We start from the raw sequence: 18841 nt of genomic DNA, 5'->3' as shown, positions 1-18841 counted from the left end.
TCCCTCATAGTTTCTGAATTGAGGCAGTCATTGAGAGTAAACCACTCAATGTGGCATCACATTTAGGCTGTAAAAAGGACAGCAGGTTTTCTCCCCCAATTGAACCAGATGTGGTCAAATTGAAAATGTTGTTATGTGCATGCATTTAGCCAGCATCTTACACTATATTTGCTTAATACAAATTTGTGGCCAGCAAGGGTATGCAAAATGATTCTTTGGAAGCCTGAACTAAATGAGCAGAAGCAAGGCAAGGCAGCATATTGAAGATCAAGTCTTCCAACTCAATGCCAGTAGAAGGAAAACGACCTGCCAGCATATAAAATGCCGCCAAATCTTCATCAAAAATCAATGATAAATATCGTTCTTCTGTAAAAGGACACACTTTCAGAATGTTTTTTTACAAATGTCTTAACTGCGCACACGCTAATGGATGGTTCAATTCCAATGGGCAGAAGTTAGTTGCAACCTGATATTACCAACTATTAAAACGGAGATAGTAATCGATAGTCCAGTTGACACCCTACACACAAACAAACACATTCGCACGTAAGGTCACTAAAAAGTGGATGGCTTGGAAACAAATACGCTGTGAATCCAGGGAATCTGAAACAGATGGGAAAATAGTTCTGGAATGACTAGCGCATCAGGTAGTATGACAACCGGCGTGCAACAATGAATCCAATTTCTCCCAGGATGTTTCTGATCTCTAGATTATTCCTTACATTTTCTGTTTATACTTTATTTAAACTTCCATTTGTTTCCATATTCTTGCGTGAATACACTCACGAGGTTGAAAATGAAGATGTGTGTCTCGGTGCCCGACCAGGAACTTGATTTCTAACGTTTGCTGAATAAGATGTTCTTACTTAGTTCTTAGCTTTGTCATGGCCGTTCAGGGACACGTACCCTCACTGGCAGAGCTACAGAAAGTGTGTATTTGTCACTAAGTGAAAACAGCTCCGGCGGTGAGTGTGGGGTTCAGTAATGTGACCCTGAAGCTGTGTGTTGTGCTGCCAGCTCCTACCATTGGCGGTGCTGTGCACCTGAGCGCCTCCTCGCCACTCGAACTCTCTCTCTCTCCCTCACTTTCTCTCGCTCCATTTCCACTGGCTCTCCGAACAGCAGCAGCCTCTGACTGACTGACACGGACCAAAGTTATCCCGGAATAAGGACAGCACGCATGTGCCGTCAACCCGGATGTAAATCACTTGTGGCGAAAGAAGTGGCTGAATGTGTCAGTGGGACCGGGCCGGTACGGTACGGACCCTGCTAACTCTTCACATATTGTTTCAGCAGACAAAGGCCACCGGCTGGGTCTTCGCAGATCATCACGTTCATGAGGTAAACTGGCCAAGCAAGTGGGAGAAGTCGGCGGATCTGGGCGAGACAAACCCGGGATGAAGCAAAGCCGTGGTCGGTGCATCTGGTACTTGGAGAATAACCGACTGACAACTCCCCCAGGTGATGTGCTGCCCCACTGAAGTTCTGAAACAAAATGCAGAGACGTTGGATGAAATTGAAGTGGCAAAATAAAACCTAGCCAAAATGCAAGGATAATTAACTGTTACATTTTAAAGATGAAGATTTCCATTTGTTTTGTGGTGGGGATTATGACAGACTTTATTTGAAGGTTTTTGCTGATTGAAGAGCTGTGCGTTTCTGTTCTTGTGGACCGCTATCCTGCTGCCAGAAAAGATTTATGGCTAAATTATTGCACTGCCTCTCCTGCGCCTTGGGTATCATTCCTTCCTGAGGCAAACAAGTAGTCCAACTCAGCCTGCATCTTCTGGCAGTTCTTACATTTACGGCAGAATCAGTCTCCACACACAGTCACATGCGTTCTACCAAAATGGGGAATCATTGATTTGCATTCATTTTCCACTGTAAAATCAATTCCTCTCCAAATTTTAAGAGTTGAATTTTGTTTTGCAAGAAAATCTGCCAGTCTTTGTTAATTTTGGTTAGGAGGAATAATTATTAGAATGGAAAGGGTGAAGATTGCATCTAAATATCAGCTTCAACAACTTTTGGGATATTAGAATCGGTTTGTAGTTAATGGAATACTTTTTAAACTAGTCATTGATGTAGGAAATATGACAGGCAAGCATCATCATTGCAGCCCTCCATTGGTCAGGGTTGACAATGAATGTTGTGTCCCTGTTGTCTACATGGTAGGCAATCCAGGGCAGTAGGATATGAGAGCAGGCATTGCCCATGTAGTAGGCTCCCCCTCTCTACACAGCTGATGAATCCAAACGAATGGCAGAGACTGAAACAGTTTGGCACCAGCAGCGTCGTAGGAGTTGCCAGTCAGCGTTGAATTCACGTAAGACTGCCTTAGGGAGTCCAGCTCCAGATTTTTTCCTGGGATGTACTCCCAAAGCCTTCCCCATGAGTGGGTATAGCAGCAAAGTAGCAGAGGTTTGAGATAAAAGTTTTCCTTCTAGGTGAGCTGCCAACAATGGCTGACAAACCCCATCTGCCTGAAGCGACTGGTTCTTAGGTGCTATTAACCTGTCTTTGCCCCTTCTCCTGTCAGTAGAAGGTTCTGCTGAGCTTAGCAGCTGAGCGACACATGAAGGCCAGGAGCTGAACTACGTTGTCAGAAGCTATATGAGACACACGTCATTGGAAACATTTAATAGACAGTGGGAGCTTATCCCCCTTCCATCTCCAGCAATAACAACCTTAAGGTACCAATCATCGTAATAGCCAAGTGACAAAGGACAGATATTGATTGAAGGATAAATGCAGGGCCAGAATATCAGTGACAACTTGTCTGCTCCTCTTTGAGATAATGAAATTCAGCGAGCAGACTGAGCTGCAATTTAACCAGAAGGTGACAACACCCACAATTCTGCACTTTCTCAGTGCTACTTAAATTTAAGAGCTAAAAAAATCTCTTGGGGTGGGATTTGAATCCAAATTTTCTGATTCCCTCATGTGCTAGTGATCTGTTGAACCACAGCTGATCCCAAAAGGTCAATTATACAGCTGTGCAGATCAGATTGTTGTCTGACCTTTAAAGAGCCATCTAACTTTAGCAAGTGCTTGCTTCCTGCTCAACACACCCCACCCTCCAAAAGGTTACAGATGCTGGAAGTCTAAAGTAATAACAGAAATTATTTTCAAGTTATTGGTGAAAATGCCCCCAACCATCAAGCAGTAATTGTGGATTATGTCAGGGAAAATATACAAATTCTCATTTTCTCGTTAAACCATCCCAGTGATTCAAAAATGACTCCAGGGTGTTAACTTGCACTACTCTTCAAATTTTATCATGTTATCTGAAGAAGTTGCTGATTTCTCTCCTAAAATTTTAGTTTTAGTCTCTGTTTCTAACCTACTTCTGAACTCTAATGTAGTGTTCTGGCATTACATTTTCTTTTTCTTTCTGATTTACAGTACTGTGCAAAAGTATTAGGCACATGTGTATAGAGCTAGGGTTCTGAAGAATTTTGCACAGTACTGTAAATAATAAACGTGGAGCGGAGAGTGAGTTTGTAAATCTGGCAGGAGAAAAAGATGTTGGGAATAGCAAGGGTAGAGTGCAGTGGAGGAGCGTGCAACAGGTGGCATAGAAAGTGCCAGGGGCATGGGAGTGGCACACGTGTAGACACACTTAGCCATGGGGCACCAGGCAAGGTAATTTGATTCCAAACAATTGGTTTATTGATCATTACAGAGTACCTATCTGGTGCTTCCCGCTCTCTTCCCTCTCCTTTCTCCTTTTCCCTACATGATTCCTCTCTCCCTGCCCTCTTCCCACTCTCAGTCCGCAATAGAGACCCATATGTGAATCAGGTTTATCATCGCTCACACATCATGAAATTTGTGGGGTTTTTTGAGGCAACAGTACAGTGCAATACGCAAAATTTTGTAAAAGTCTTAAACACCCAATCTATATATATGTTCCTGAGACTTTTACACAGTACTGTAAATTGACGTGGCTCCTTTCATAACAGAAATACCGAAATCAGCTCATAATTTAGACCCCATACAGGCTTGACTCCCTGTTTAAGTACATTCAGTGTTTCAATAAATTTCATGTGTAAGGAACAGGGCTCTCAGTCTTGATTTTTCTTTTTTATATTTTGGTGGGTTTGTGATCACTACACTGCATTAATTTTACATGTTGAAGGCTTCTTCCAAGTTACTTCTCAGTTATTTTAATGCAATTGATGGAATGTGTTTCATTAGTATTTTTCATTCCAATATGTAGCACCCTATGGTTGCCTGAATTATTCATTGTATAGTGTTCTTTGATGCTTTGAACTGAATTCTCTGCTTTTCAACTGCCCTTTCTAATATAGTGTCATTCAAATTCAACAAATGTGCATTTGATTTAACTTGATGATTTACTGCAGTGACAGTATTAAACCCAACACAGCTCACCGAGGCATCTGCTCGGTTCTTTCTCCCCCCCCCCCACCCACCCCCCACCCCCTTAACTCTAACATTATTTCCAACCATTTAGCCTATTTGTTATCAATGTCCAGAATTTGTCATGAATTTCCACAGGTGTTAATTGTTAAAAAAAAACAAAAATACATTTATGCCTCATGCTGTTTATTAGTAACTGAATAATGATTGTCCTTGTAAGGTTGCTACAACCTTGGTACTAAGGTTATACCAGTTTGTTTTGCTGGTACGTTGTGTTATCCTCAAAAAGAATTCCAATGTATTTTCATTTTCTCTTCTTTATGCAATTGAGTTTGTGGGTTATGAATGAAAGCACCTGCAAAGGGATATAGAATCAAGCAAATTATTGTTAACATCCATTGAAAACACAAAGTGTCATGGTTTAAAGGGATTTGGGATCCTAGTGCATGAAACAAAGGATTGGTATTCAGATACAGAAAGTAATTTGGAATATACTTCTTTGCAAAGCATGTAAGAGTAGGGAATTTTTGAAACAATTTTACAGGGTGCTGCTGAGACCATACTTTGGGCCCCATTTTTAAGGAAGTTTCTACTTGGAGTGGAAGCAGAGCAGAAAAACCTCATTAGGTTGACTTTTGGGAGGAAGCGATTGATGTATGAAGAAAGGTGGACCGATTAGTCTTGGACTCCTTCGAGTTTCAAAGACTGAGAGAGGGCCTTACAACACTCAGAGAGAGGGACACATGATTCTGAGGGGGATTAACAGAGTGGATACTGAGAAAATGTTTCCCTTAGTGGGGATACCTAGGAAATCATTTCATAAAAAAGAGATTTAGAAAAAAGTAAAAGGGTTCTGAAGCAGGATCTTGACCCTGAATGTTGACTGTTTATTCCCCTCCATAGATGCTAATTCCGCCATTCTTTTTATGTGTGTTACTCAAGATTTCCAGCATCTACAGAATCTCTTCTGTTCAGAAAAAAGGATGGCCCATTAAGATGGATATTTTTTCCCTTGGAAAGCTGTTACTTACTGAAATTTTCTGTCCTGTTGATCTGTGAAGATTAAGTCATTGAATATATTTAAGATGGAATTTGACATGCATTTAAACTACAAGGGAGTTAATGTGTATGCAGAAGTAGCAGGAAATTACCACTGAGGACAAGATTGGATCAACCATCATCTTATTGAATAGCTGAGAACACTTGATGCTCCAATTGGCCTACCCTTCCTGTTTCTTATTTTTAATAAATGAACATAAAGATGTTTTTGTAAGAATGAAATCAGTTTCTCAACAATCAATAACATTAATAATAAATTGTTTTCATCAAAACAGTTTTGAATGAAGTATGGCTTATATGGTATCTTCTGCACAAACCAGACCAGGAATGTTCATGGTCATCCAAGACCAGTTTTCTTCCCTGTTGGATGTCAGTGCGAATTAGGTCCATTCCCCCCTAAGCATATCTATAACCTATGCATTGTGTAATTTACATAATCGTAACACTGAACAGTTTTAGAATTTTTAAGTTAAATTGTGTTTGAAACTGCAACATCTACACTGATTTATTGTATATAAAAGATGATATTTTACCAAGCTGCTCCCAGCTATTTATCTTCCTTTGTAGTTGGCATATAATTAATAGATGGATGTTGCATTGCATGGTTTAAAAGATCTGTCATGACTTGATAGCGCATGTGAAAATTTCACTTAATATGTTTTGCTGGATTGTAAAGTCACATTGCAGATGAACACTTTAAAAATTATAATTTTGCATAATGTTTTCCAGCCTAGTGAGATGTGATGGATTTCCGAGGCAAAAAATATGAGCGAGGAAGTAACTGGTCAGATCCTGAGGTCGTGGAGTTGCTGCAGCTTTGGGCTGATGAATCTGTTCAGATGGAGTTGGAGAGTTGCCTGAGGAATCAGCATGTCTTCAACAGGATAGCTGAAGTCTTGAGGGAAAAGGGTATCCACAGAACAGGAGACCAGTGTCGGGAGAAGATTAAAAAGATGAAGCTTGAGTATAGAAGAATTAAGGACAACAACAAGATTTGCAGGGGCGGTAGAACCTGGAAGTTCTTTGAGGTGATGGACAGAGTGCTGTCCAACAGACCAAATATTTGTTATAGTACTGTGGGTAACACAGTGATAACACAGCAAATACCACCAGGTATTCTGGCAGCAGGAGATGGATATATTCATCATCACCACCACCATCACTTGACTTCTCCTCCACTTGGTATTTCTCATTCACATCATCCTCAAGAATTAATGGATATTAAATGTGAAGAAGTGGATTCGGATGAGCACAGTGACACTCCTGAACCACCACCCTCCCTTGTGCTCCAGCAGAGTGGAGATGATCATGGAATGGATGGGAGTCTGTTGGAAGGAGGGCAACATGATGGATCGTCAGCTATTAGGGTGGATGTTCCCACAGAGAATACCATTTCCCCATCAGGTTGGTACTGAACAGTTTCCTCTGATATTTTATTGTCTTTTTCTCTTCATTTACAGTATTTCTAATTTCCATTTCTCTTTCACCACTGCTGGCTGTTCTTGCTCTCTCACCTTCTTGACTTTCTTTCCCTTCTCTTTCCTGAGCTCCTCTTCAGCCTCTATCCAGTTTCCTCAAGAAATGCCTTTGCTCCATTCCAGTGTTAATCATTTCAAGCTGTTACCTTGGGGCGGTAACCCTGTAGACCTACAACTCTCAGTCTTCCCCCTTAATTGTCCATTGGCCCATCTCCAGACTCTCTGGACATATCACTTGAGTCTATGGCATCTCTTTCTGTCCTTGGCTCTTGTGTGTATCAAAACACATATTTTGATCTGTAAAGTCTGATTTAAAAAGTGTGCATTTCACAAATAATCCAATCTTAAGTGTATATCGGACCCTTACTTTTCTTGCTGAGCCAATGCTGCAGTGAAATTGTAGTCATATAATGTGTGGTTCCATTCACTGACATTGTTTGGTCTCATGAAGCCTTTGTATGAGCCTTCATATGATGCTGGAGGATTTAATATCATTGAATTATGCCATTTCTCTCTTTAAATGGCACCGGTTAACTAATATCAGTTTGATCTTAATAAAGGGAATAACAGGCATTTATGCTGAATATAAGGATTTGGAAAATTAGTCAGAAAAGACCAGTTATCCATTTGTAATAGGAAGTGTGTGCAACTTAGTTTGTACTCTGCAGTAGCCACCAAAGACTAACTTACTCCTTTAACTACAATTCTGTTAACCACTTTAAATTACGTATTAATTCAGAGCCCTGCTTTGGATCTTTTCAGGGCTTTGAATTATATAACCTTAGAATTATATAAGTATCGCACACTGGGCACAACATACTAGATGATGCTGGTAAAGATCTTGCACACTACGAGAATTGTGCAGTAGTTTAGCTGCAAATCTTTCACAGTCATTCTCCCTGATAATGGCCACTGATTTACAATCTGTTATGAATTTAAACCTTCACTCTTTCCATTCTACACACTAGGAAGGCAAACTGTGTGTTACATATACTTCTCTGAAGTTGATATAACTCGGATGGATTTTTCTATTTTGAAAAACATCTGCACCATTGGGGCCATTCACCATTCAGTCTTTGTGTGCTTGGAGTCTGTTTTATCCAAAGTGCTTTTGCCTTTCTTTTTAATATACCCTTCAGTATGATACTTCCATTTTAAGTTGGAGAAATTATTATCCTACATTCATGCTGTTTCTCTCAAAAATTAGCCATCTTTTGTAACTTTCTTCAGTCTGCATTTTGTAAGAGGAGGTATTTGTATTTACCGTTCTGTGTCATCACTGAAATTCTAGAATGTTTCCTTGATCAAGATTGTGAATAACAATGCTAACATTAGTTTCTGCATTGTTGGCCATTGTTCAGTGATAACCCCTTGCTCTAAACTGCAACTACAGTGTCCCAGTCAGGAAGATTTAAGCAAGTTTTTCTTCTTAACATTCCAGCACAGAAGCAGGCTGCTGTATTAATGAATTTGAAAATTGAGAAGTTAGGAATTTTTGTTTGGTTATGAAGTTTAAATAAATCTCATGAAACCCACAAAGCTAAGAAGATTACTAGCAATCTTTGGAATTACTAAAGAGCATCTGCAATCATGGGGAATTTGACCAATCATAAAAATTGTTAGCCAAGTCTTAAAAAAGCAACAATAACATGAGGCATGGTGGACTTCACTGAAGGACAGTAGACAAATTTATAAGAACACAGATTCAAACTGAGTTAGGGGATAAACAAAATATGCTGGAAGCACTCAGCAGGTCAGGTAGCAGTGGAATGGAGTACACTCCTCTGGTTAGAAAGGGGTTTGATGCAGTGTCTTCACTCTGAAGAGTTTAATCTTTTTCTCTTTCCACTTGTGTTATCTTGCTGAATGTTCCTCGCATTTTGAAATTTTCAGCATTTTTGATTTTTAAGGGATGATTGACTTAGCCCTTAGAAATCTTAACAATAGCCCTAAACAAGATTAATTATGATCCAAAATTAGGCATCAGTTAACCAAATCCAAGGGAGTTGTTTTTCTGCTTCTGTGCAGTGTGACTCTACGGATCAATGACTCTGTGATCTTACATGTATCTCCCAGGACAATAGTTGGCATGATTTCATCTCATGGAGACAATACATTAAGCTAAAATATATTAGTTAAATTCTCCAAAAAGGTGGTATTATTCATATATTGAGCACTGGAAAAAGATTAATGCATTACACTTACGATTTACAGATTCACTCAAAGGGACTAAATTATTTCTCAGCTGTGCTCTCAACTCACAGTCCTCCACATAATCATGTTATCAAGGAGTAGTCTCATACCAAGATAATTATAAGATCTCCGATGAACTCTATATTCTGTATTCTCCATCATTAGTATTGCTACACTTTTATCATTTTAAGTCTTTTTTAATCAAATAAATTATTTGTCATGGAAAATTCTAGATATACACTACATGTAAGATCATAATAGAGTCATGGATTTGTAGAAATACACTGCACAGAAACTGACCCTTCAGATTACAGAACTCGCATGCTCAAATCCAAGGGTATTCTGATAGTCCCTCCAACTCTTTCCCCTCTGCGTTTTCTTTTTAAATTTCCTTCAAAGACTGTTAAAAGTTTTGAACCTCCTTAGGATTTTTTGTATTTTGCCATGCAATTTGATTGCTCCATGCAAAATCACTATTTCATATTTGGATTTTTTAACTGCACTAGGTTCTAATGTTCTGATAATCTCTGCCTTCACCATTTTTTATGGAAAGGTACTTTGAATTTTTCACCTTCTTCTCATATCAGGGAAATGAATACAAAAGCTATTCAGTAGGACAGTTGAGGAACAGTGGAATACTTTCAAAGAGATTTTTCACCGTGCTCAACAGAAGTATATTCTAGTCAAAACTAAGTGTGGAGAGAGCCAGGCCTAGATAACTAAGGTAATAAAGGATAGTATCAAATTAAAAGCTCATGTGTACAAAGTCGCAAAGAGTAGTGGGAGACTGGAGGACTGGGAAAACTTTAAAAAGCAACAAAGAACAACTAAACAAGAAATAAGGAAAGGGAAGATAGAGTATGAAAGTAAATTAGCACAAAATATAAAAACAGATAGCAAAAGTTTTTACAAATATATAAAGCAGAAGAGGGTGGCTAAAGTCAATGTAGGTCCCTTGGAAGGCGAGAAGGGGAAATTGATACTGGGTGATAAGGAAATGGCTGAGGCATTGAATGACTATTTTGTGTCGGCCTTCACAGTGGAGGACACGTCTAATATGCCAAAGAAGGATGTTACGGATGAAATGGGAGGTGAAGACCTCAATAAAATCACTGTCACTAAAGAGATAGTGATGAGAAAACTAGAGGGCCTGAAGGTAGATAAGTCCCCTGGTCCTGATGGGATGCATCCAAGGGTGCTGAGGGAATTGGCAGAGGTTATAGTAGACGCATTGGTAATCATTTATCAAAACTCTCTAGACTCTGAGCAGGTCCCAGTGGATTGGAAGACAACAAATGTCATGCCACTTTTTAAAAACGGATGTAGGCAAAAGACGGGGAACTATAGGCCAGTTAGCTTAACATCTGTAGTTGCGAAAATGCTTGAAGCTGTCATTAAGGAAGAAACAGCGAAACATTTAGAAAGGAGTGGTTCCAATAGACAGATGCAACATAGATTCAGAAAGGGCAGGTCCTGTTTGAGAAACTTACTGGAGTTCTTTGAGTGCAGTGGATAGAGGGGAACAGGTGGATGTCATATACTTGGATTTCCAGAAGGCATTTGATAAGGTGCCGCACAAGAGACTTATAAATAAGATACAGATGCATGGAGTTGGAGGAAGTGCATTGGCATGGATAGTGGATTGGTTAACCAATAGAAGGCAGATAGTTGGTATAACTGGGTGTTTCTCCGGTTGGCAGTCAGTGGTGAGTGGGGTGCTGCAGTGGTCGGTGCTGGGTCTGCAGCTGTTTACCATTTACGCTGATGATTTGGAAGAGGGGACTGAGTGTAGCGTAGCAAAATTTGCTGATGACACTAAACTGAGTGGAAAAACAAATTGTACAGAGGATGTGGAGAGTCTGCAGAGGGATATAGATAGGTTAAGTGAGTGGGCCAAGGTCTGGCAGATGGAATACAACGTTGGTAAATGTGAGATCATCCACTTTTGAAAGAATAATAGAAGAGCAGATTATTATTTAAATGGTGAAAGATTGCAGCATGCTGTTGTGCAGATGGACTTGGGAGTGCTTGTTCATGAATCGCAGAAGTTGGCTTGCAGGTACAACAGGTTATTAAGAAGGCAAACAGAATGTTGGCCTTCATTGCTAGAGGGATTGAACTCAAGAGCAGGGAGGTCATGCCGCAACTATACAGGATACTGATGAGGCCGCACCTGGAGTACTGTGTGCAGTTCTGGTCTCCATACTCGAGGAAGGATATACTGGCTTTGGAGGCAATGCAGAGGAGGTTCACCAGGTTGATTCCAGGGATGAAGGGATTAACCTATGAGGAGAGATTAAGTCGCCTGGGACTATACTGTCTGGAATTCAGAAGAATAAGAAGAGATCTTATAGAGATATACAAAATTTTGGAAGGGATAGATAAGATAGATGTAGGAAAATTGTTTCCATTGATAGGTGAGACTAGAACTAGGGGACATTGCCTCAAAATTCAGGGGAGAAGATTTAGGACGGAGATGAGGAGAAACTTTTTTTCCCAGAGAGTGAATCTGTGGAATTCTCTGCCCAGGGAAGCAGTTGAGGCTTCTTCACTAAATATATTTAAGATACAGTTAGATAGATTTTTATATAGTAGGGGAATTAAGGATTATGGGGAAAAGGCAGGTAGATGGAGCTGAGTTTACAGACAGATCAGCCATGATCTTATTGAATGGTGGGGCAGGCTCGATGGGCCGGATGGCCTCCTCCTGCTCCTATTTCTTATGTTATGTTCTTATGAAAGTGAATAGCTAAGTTATGCAGATAATCAGTTGTACAATTCTCATCATATACAAGACCTTTATGAAGTTCAAGTTCAATTTATTGTCATTCATCTTACGTATGTATACCACCAAATGGAACAGCGTTCCTGTGGACCATGATGCACAACACTTACATATAACTCACGCACATAACACATAAAATATTACCACAAATAAATTAACAAATAATGTGAATGTTTAATACAGGTTAAAACATAAACCGTATAACGCTACCGGTGCTTTATACGTGATGAGACTGTATGATGAAATTCACATGTGGTTGTAGAGTCTTATGGCCTGGAGGAAGGAGCTGTTTCCCATCCTTACAGTTCTTGTCCAAATGCTACGGTACCTCCTGCCTGGTGGTAGGTTGTTTAAAGAGATGTTTTACAGATGGGAGCAATCAGTGACAATGCTAAGGGCCCTGCATACTGATAAATATCATGGTCCTGATGAATGTCTTGGTTGGGTGGAAGAGGGACTCTGATGACCTCTCAATCGTTTGTAGGGACTTGCCGTCAGATGCCTTGCAATTCATGTACCAGACTCTGATGCAGCTGGTCGGAACACTGTCAGTGGCTCTCCTGTGAAAATTTGTTAAAATGTGAGGTGGGAGCCTCACTCACCTCAATCTCCTCAGGAAACGGAGACACAGCTGTGCTTTCTTAACCAAAGAGGTGGTGTTGAGGGACCAAGTGAGACAGTCCGTTATGTGCACTCCCAGAGACTTGGTGCTCTGAACTCTCTCCATGCAGGAGCTGTGCAATGAGGAGTGGTCCTAAGGACCTTCCTAAAGTCCACAATCAATTCTTTGATGTTTATCATGGTGAGACTCAAGTTGCTGTGCTTGCACCATTCTACCAGCCGCTCTACCACCTCTCTATGCGCCGTCTTGTCGCCATTGTTCATGAGGCCAACCACTGCTGTGTCATCGGTGAACTTGAGGATTCGATTTGAATTGTTCATGCTGCGGACGCAGTGAGGACAGCATTGGGCTGAGCAAACAACCCTGGGGAACGCTGTTGCTCATCGTGGTGGAGCTAGAGTTAGTTCTGCTGGCACAGACTGACTGTGGCCTTTCCGTCCAGAAAGCCACAGTCATGAAGTGTTTTGAGAGGCTGGTGTGAAACATATCAACTCCTGCCTGAGAAGGTAATTTGCCAAGTGGAGCAGAAGGTTCATAGCAGATGCCATCTCAATTGGGTCTTCACTCAACACTGGAACATCTGGAGAACAGAAGTGCATACATCAGGATGCTCTTTATCAACTACAGCTCAGCATTCAGTACCATCACCCCCTCAGAACTAATCAATAAGCTTCAAGACCTTGGCCTCAATACCTCCTTGTCCAGTTGAATCCTCGATTTCCTCACTTGCACATCCCAGACAGTTTGAATGTGCAATGACATCTCCTCCCAAACTCAATTAACGCAGATGCACCACAAGTCTGTGAGTTTAGCCCCTTGCTCTGTTCGCTTTACACTTATGACTGTGTGGCTAAGCACAGCTCCAATACCGTACTCAAGTTTGCTGGCGACACCATTGTCATAGGCTGGATCGAAGGTGGTGATAGGAGCTAGATTGAAACCGTGGCTGAGTGGTACCACAACAACAACCTCTTACTCAATGTCAGCAAGATCACGGAGCTGGTTACTGACTTCAGGAGGAGGAAACCAGGGGTCCATGAGCCAGACCTTATCGGAGGATCAGAGAGGGAGAGGGTCAGCAACTTCAAAATCTTTGGTGTTACTACTTTGGAGGACCTGTCCTGGGCCCAGCACAATTACAAAGAAGCACAGCAGTGCCTCTACTTCCTTAGGAGTTTGCGGAGATTTGGCATGACATCTAAAACTATGACAAACTTCTATAGAACATGTAGTGGAGAGGATATTGACTGGTTGCATCACAGCCTGATATGGAAACACCAATGCCCTTGAACGGAAAATTGTACAAAAGCTAGTGGATATGGCCCAATCCATCACTGTTAAAGCCCTCTCCACCACTGAGCACATCTCAACGGAGCTTTGCCCCAGGAAAGCAGCGTTCATCATCGGGGACCCCCACCACTCAGGACATGCTCTCTTCTCGCTGCTGCCATCAGGAAGAAGCTACAGGAGCCTCAGGACTCACACCTCCAGGTTCAGGAACAGCTATTACCCCTCAACCATCAGGCTCTTAAACTAAAGGGGATAACTTTACTCAACTTCACTTCATCATCAAAATGTTCCCACAACCTATGGACTCACTTTCATGTTCTTGATATTTGTTGCTTATTTACTCATTATTAATAGTTCTTTTTTATTTATACACTTTTTGGCTTTTGCACACCGGTTGAATAACCACGTTGGTGCTGTCGTTCATTGATTGTATTGTGGTTATTCTATTACAGATCTATTGAGTATGCTCACAAGAAAATGAATCTCAGGGTTGTATATGCTGACATACATGTACTTTGATAATAAATTTACTTTTAACTTTGAAGAAGTCCAGGATCCAGTTACAGACAGTGGTATTGAGACCCAATAATTGTTCAGGAAAATCTACAATAGTGTACCTAATGTGAGTAATTTACATTGAAAAGACAGAAATTTTGTAATTCAACCTCCACTGGTTGCTGTTGTATGGGCAAGGGGGATGAGGATTGTATGCTTCATTGGCTGAGCCTGACTTCATTTGAATGTGCATTCTATACTTGGTAGGGTGAAGGACCCCAACAACTTCCAGTACTCCTTTTCTCTTTCTTTTTCAATCTTTTTATTAGTTCCATAGAATATTCGGAGAAGGAAGTCTGAGAATCGGAGCGGGAGTGCAGAGGAAGCCATTTTTGAATTTTTTGGTTTTTTTTTCATCGACGTTCAGAGAGGCTGGACTGCGCAGGCGTGTGACGTCGGGCAGTGAAGCGCGGAATATTTAAAAAGACAGAAATCCTGCTTCGGGTTTAATTTGGAGAAGGAAGTCTGAGAATCGGAACGGGAGTGCAGAGGAAGCCATTTTTGAATTTTACGGTTTTTTTCCATCGGTGTTCAGAGAGGCGGGACTGCGCAGGCGTGTGACGTCGGGCAGTGAAGCGCGGAAGATTTAAAAGGAACAGAGCCTTATACAGCGGGCAGCGTAGTTTGCGGGCTGCGGAGTGAGCCGGGAGCAGAGTGAAGCCTTAAGGGCTTCGGCTCAATGGGCTTAGGCGGAATTGGGTGAGGTGAAGAGGGTTTGGTATTCATTTTTTGTTGTTACTTGAGGAGAGGGGCAGTATGAGTGTGAGGGCAGCTTGTTGTCTCGGGAGAGGATGTGGGAGGCCCTAGAGTCTTAAAGCCTCCCGGATGTCCACATCTGCGCCAGGTGCACCGAGATGCAGCTCCTAAGGGACCGCATAGGGAACTGGAGCTGTAGCTCGATGACCTTCGTCTGGTCAGGGAGAGTGAGGAGTTGATAGAGAGGAGTTGCAGGCAGGTGGTCACACCGGGGCCACAGGAGGCAGACAAGTGGGTCACGGTTAGGAGGGGGAAGGGGAAGAGTCAGGTAATAGAGAGTACCCCGGTGGCTGTGCCCTTTGACAATAGGTACTTCTGTTTGAGTACTGTTGGGGGGGACAGCTTACCTGGGGGAAGTGACAGTGGCCGTGCCTCCGGCACAGAGTCCGGCCCTGTAGCTCAGAAGGGTAGGGAAAGGAAGAGGAGGGCAGTTGTAATAGGGAACTCGATAGTAAGGGGGTCAGATAGGCGATTCTGTGGACGCAGTCCAGAGACCCGGATGGTAGTTTGCCTCCCTGGTGCCAGGGTCCGGGATATTTCTGATAGCGTCCAAGATATCCTGAAGTGGGAGGGTGAGGAGCCAGAGGTCGTGGTACATATAGGTACCAATGACATAGGTAGGAAAAGGGAAGAGGTCCTTAAAGGAGAATATAGGGAGTTAGGAAGGGAGTTGAGAAAAAGGACCGCAAAGGTAGTAATCTCGGGATTACTGCCTGTGCCATGCGACAGTGAGAGTAGGAATGCAATGAGGTGTAGGATAAATGCGTGGCTGAGGGATTGGAGCAGGGGGCAGGGATTCAAGTTTTTGGATCATTGGGACCTCTTTTGGCGCAGGTGTGACCTGTACAAGTAGGACGGGTTACACTTGAATCCTAGGGGGACCAATATCCTGGCGGGGAGATTTGCGAGGGCTACTGAGGTGACTTTAAACTAGAATGATTGGGAGGTGGGAATCAAATTAAAGAGACTAGGAGAGAGGAGGTTAGTTCACAACAGGGGGATGGGAACAAGTGCAGAGAGGCAGAGGGGTGTAAAATGAGGGTAGAAGCAAAAAGTAGTAAGGTGAAAAGTAAAAGTGACAGGCTGGCAAATCCAGCGCAAAAATCAAAAAGGGCCACTTTTCGACATAATTGTATAAGGGCTAAGAGTGTTGTAAAAGTGAGCCTGAAGGCTTTGTATGTCAATGCAAGGAGCATTCGTAACAAGGTGGATGAATTAGAAGTGCAGATTGTTATTAATGAATATGATATAGTTGGGATCACAGAGACATGGCTCCAGGGTGACCAAGGATGTGAGCTCAACATTCAGGGATATTCAATATTCAGGAGGGATAGACATGAAAGAAAAGGAGGTGGGGTAGCATTGCTGGTTAGAGAGGAGATTAACGCAATAGAAAGGAAGGACATTAGCCGGGAGGATGTGGAATCGATATGGGTAGAGCTGCGTAACACTAAGGGGCAGAAAACGCTGTGTACAGGCCACCTAACAGTAGTAGTGAGGTTGGGGATGGTATTAAACAGGAAATTAGAAATGCGTGCAATAAAGGAACAGCAGTTATAATGGGTGACTTCAATCTACATATAGATTGGGTGAACCAAATTGGTAAGGGTGCTGAGGAGGAGGATTTCTTGGAATGTATGCGAGATGGTTTTTTGAACCAACATGTCGAGGAACCAACTAGAGAGCAGGCTATTCTAGACTGGGTATTGAGCAATGAGGAAGGGTTAATTAGCAATCTTGTCGTGAGAGGCCCTTTGGGTAAGAGTGACCATAATATGGTGGAATTCTTCATTAAGATGGAGAGTGACATAGTTAATTCAGAAGCAAAGGTTCTGAACTTAAAGAAGGGTAACTTTGAAGGTATTTGAGATGTGAATTAGCTAAGATAGACTGGCAAATGACACTTACAGGGTTGACAGTGGATATGCAATGGCAAGCATTTAAAAATCGCATGGATGAACTACAACAATTGTTCATCCCAGTTTGGCGGAAGAATAAATCAGGGAAGGTAGTGCACCCATGGCTGGCAAGGGAAATTAGGGATAGTATCAACTCCAAAGAAGAAGCATACAAATTAGCCAGAAAAAGTGGCTCACCTGAGGACTGGGAGAAATTCAGAGTCCAGCAGAGAAGGACAAAGGGCTTAATTAGGAAAGGGAAAAAAGATTATGAGAGAAAACTGGCAGGGAACATAAAAACTAACTGTAAAAGCATTTATAGATGTGTGAAAAGAAAAAGATTGGTTAAGACAAATGTAGGTTCCCTACAGACAGAAACAGGTGAATTGATTATGGGGAGCAAGGACATGGCAGACCAATTGAATAACTACTTTGGTTCCGTCTTCGCTAAGGAGGACATAAATAATTGTCTGGGAATAGTAGGGGACAGAGGGTCCAGTGAGATGGAGGAACTGAGGGAAACACATGTTAGTAGGGAAGTGGTGTTAGGTAAATTGAAGGGATTGAAGGCAGATAAATCCCCAGGGCCAGATGGTCTGCATCCCAGAGTGCTTAAGGAAGTAGCCCAAGAAATAGTGGATGCATTAGTGATAATTTTTCAAAACTCTTTAGATTCTGGACTAGTACCTGAGGATTGGAGGGTGGCTAATATAACCCCGCTTTTTAAAAAAGGAGGGAGAGAGAAACTGGGGAATTATAGACCAGTTAGTTTAACATTGGTGGTGGGGAAAATGCTAGAGTCAGTTATCAAAGATGTGATAACAGCACATTTGGAAAGCGGTGAAATCATGGGACAAAGTCAGCATGGATTTATGAAAGGAAAATCATGTCTGGCGAATCTCATAAAATTTTTTGAGAATGTAACTAGTAGAGTGGATAGGGGAGAACCAGTGGATGTGGTATATTTTGATTTTCAAAAGGCTTTTGACAAGGTCCCACACAGGAGATTGGTGTGCAAACTTAAAGCACACGGTATTTGGGGTAAAGTATTGATGTGGATAGAGAATTGGTTGGCAGACAGGAAGCAAAGAGTGGGAATAAACGGGACCTTTTCAGAATGGCAGGCAGTGACTAGTGGGGTACCGCAAGGCTCAGTGCTGGGACCCCAGTTGTTTAATATATATATTAATGACTTAGATGAGGGAATTAAATGCAGCATCTCCAAGTTTGCAGATGACCGGAAGCTGGGCGGCAGTGTTAGCTGTGAGGAGGATGCTAAGAGGATGCAGGGTGACTTGGATAGGTTAGGTGAGTGGGTAAATTCATGGCAGATGCAATTTAATGTGGATAAATGTGAGGTTATCCACTTTGGTGGCAAAAACAGGAAAACAGATTATTATTTGAATGGTGGCCGATTAGGAAAAGGGGAGGTGTAACGAGACCTGGGTGTCATTATACACCAGCCATTGAAAGTGGGCATGCAGGTACAGCAGGCAGTGAAAAAGGCGGATGGTATGCTGGCATTCATAGCAAGAGGATTCGAGTACAGGAGCAGGGAGGTACTACCGCAGTTGTACAAGGCCTTGGTGAGACCACACCTGGAGTATTGTGTGCAGTTTTGGTCCCCTAATCTGAGGAAGGACATCCTTGCCATAGAGGGAGTACAAAGAAGGTTCACCAGATTGATTCCTGCTAGGAGTATTGCGGGGAAGGCGGATGAGTTGAGGGCGTGGATTGACACGGGGAATTATGATGTTGTAGCAATTAGTGAAACTTGGCTACAGGAGGGGCAGGACTGGCAGCTTAATATTCCAGGGTTCCG

At 42.0% G+C, this 18841-nt stretch overlaps 1 protein-coding gene across 1 annotated transcript in view; it reads left to right on the top strand.

The window, feature by feature from the left end:
- Positions 1-1224: 1224 nt before the first annotated feature.
- The window catches only part of accs (1-aminocyclopropane-1-carboxylate synthase homolog (Arabidopsis)(non-functional)), an 83558-nt gene continuing 65941 nt past the window's right edge, over positions 1225-18841 (top strand). The window contains exons 1-2 of the mRNA XM_063061810.1: positions 1225-1461; positions 6172-6846. Of these exons, the coding sequence (XP_062917880.1) occupies positions 6186-6846 (661 nt within the window). The 5' untranslated portion in view covers positions 1225-1461; positions 6172-6185. The remainder of the gene's footprint in view (positions 1462-6171; positions 6847-18841) is intronic.

This window comes from Mobula hypostoma, chromosome 11 (assembly GCF_963921235.1).
Source record: "Mobula hypostoma chromosome 11, sMobHyp1.1, whole genome shotgun sequence".
NCBI lineage: Eukaryota > Metazoa > Chordata > Chondrichthyes > Myliobatiformes > Myliobatidae > Mobula > Mobula hypostoma.
The sequence above is the reverse complement of the archived record's forward strand: the minus strand, read 5'-3'. Positions and strand labels throughout refer to the sequence as shown.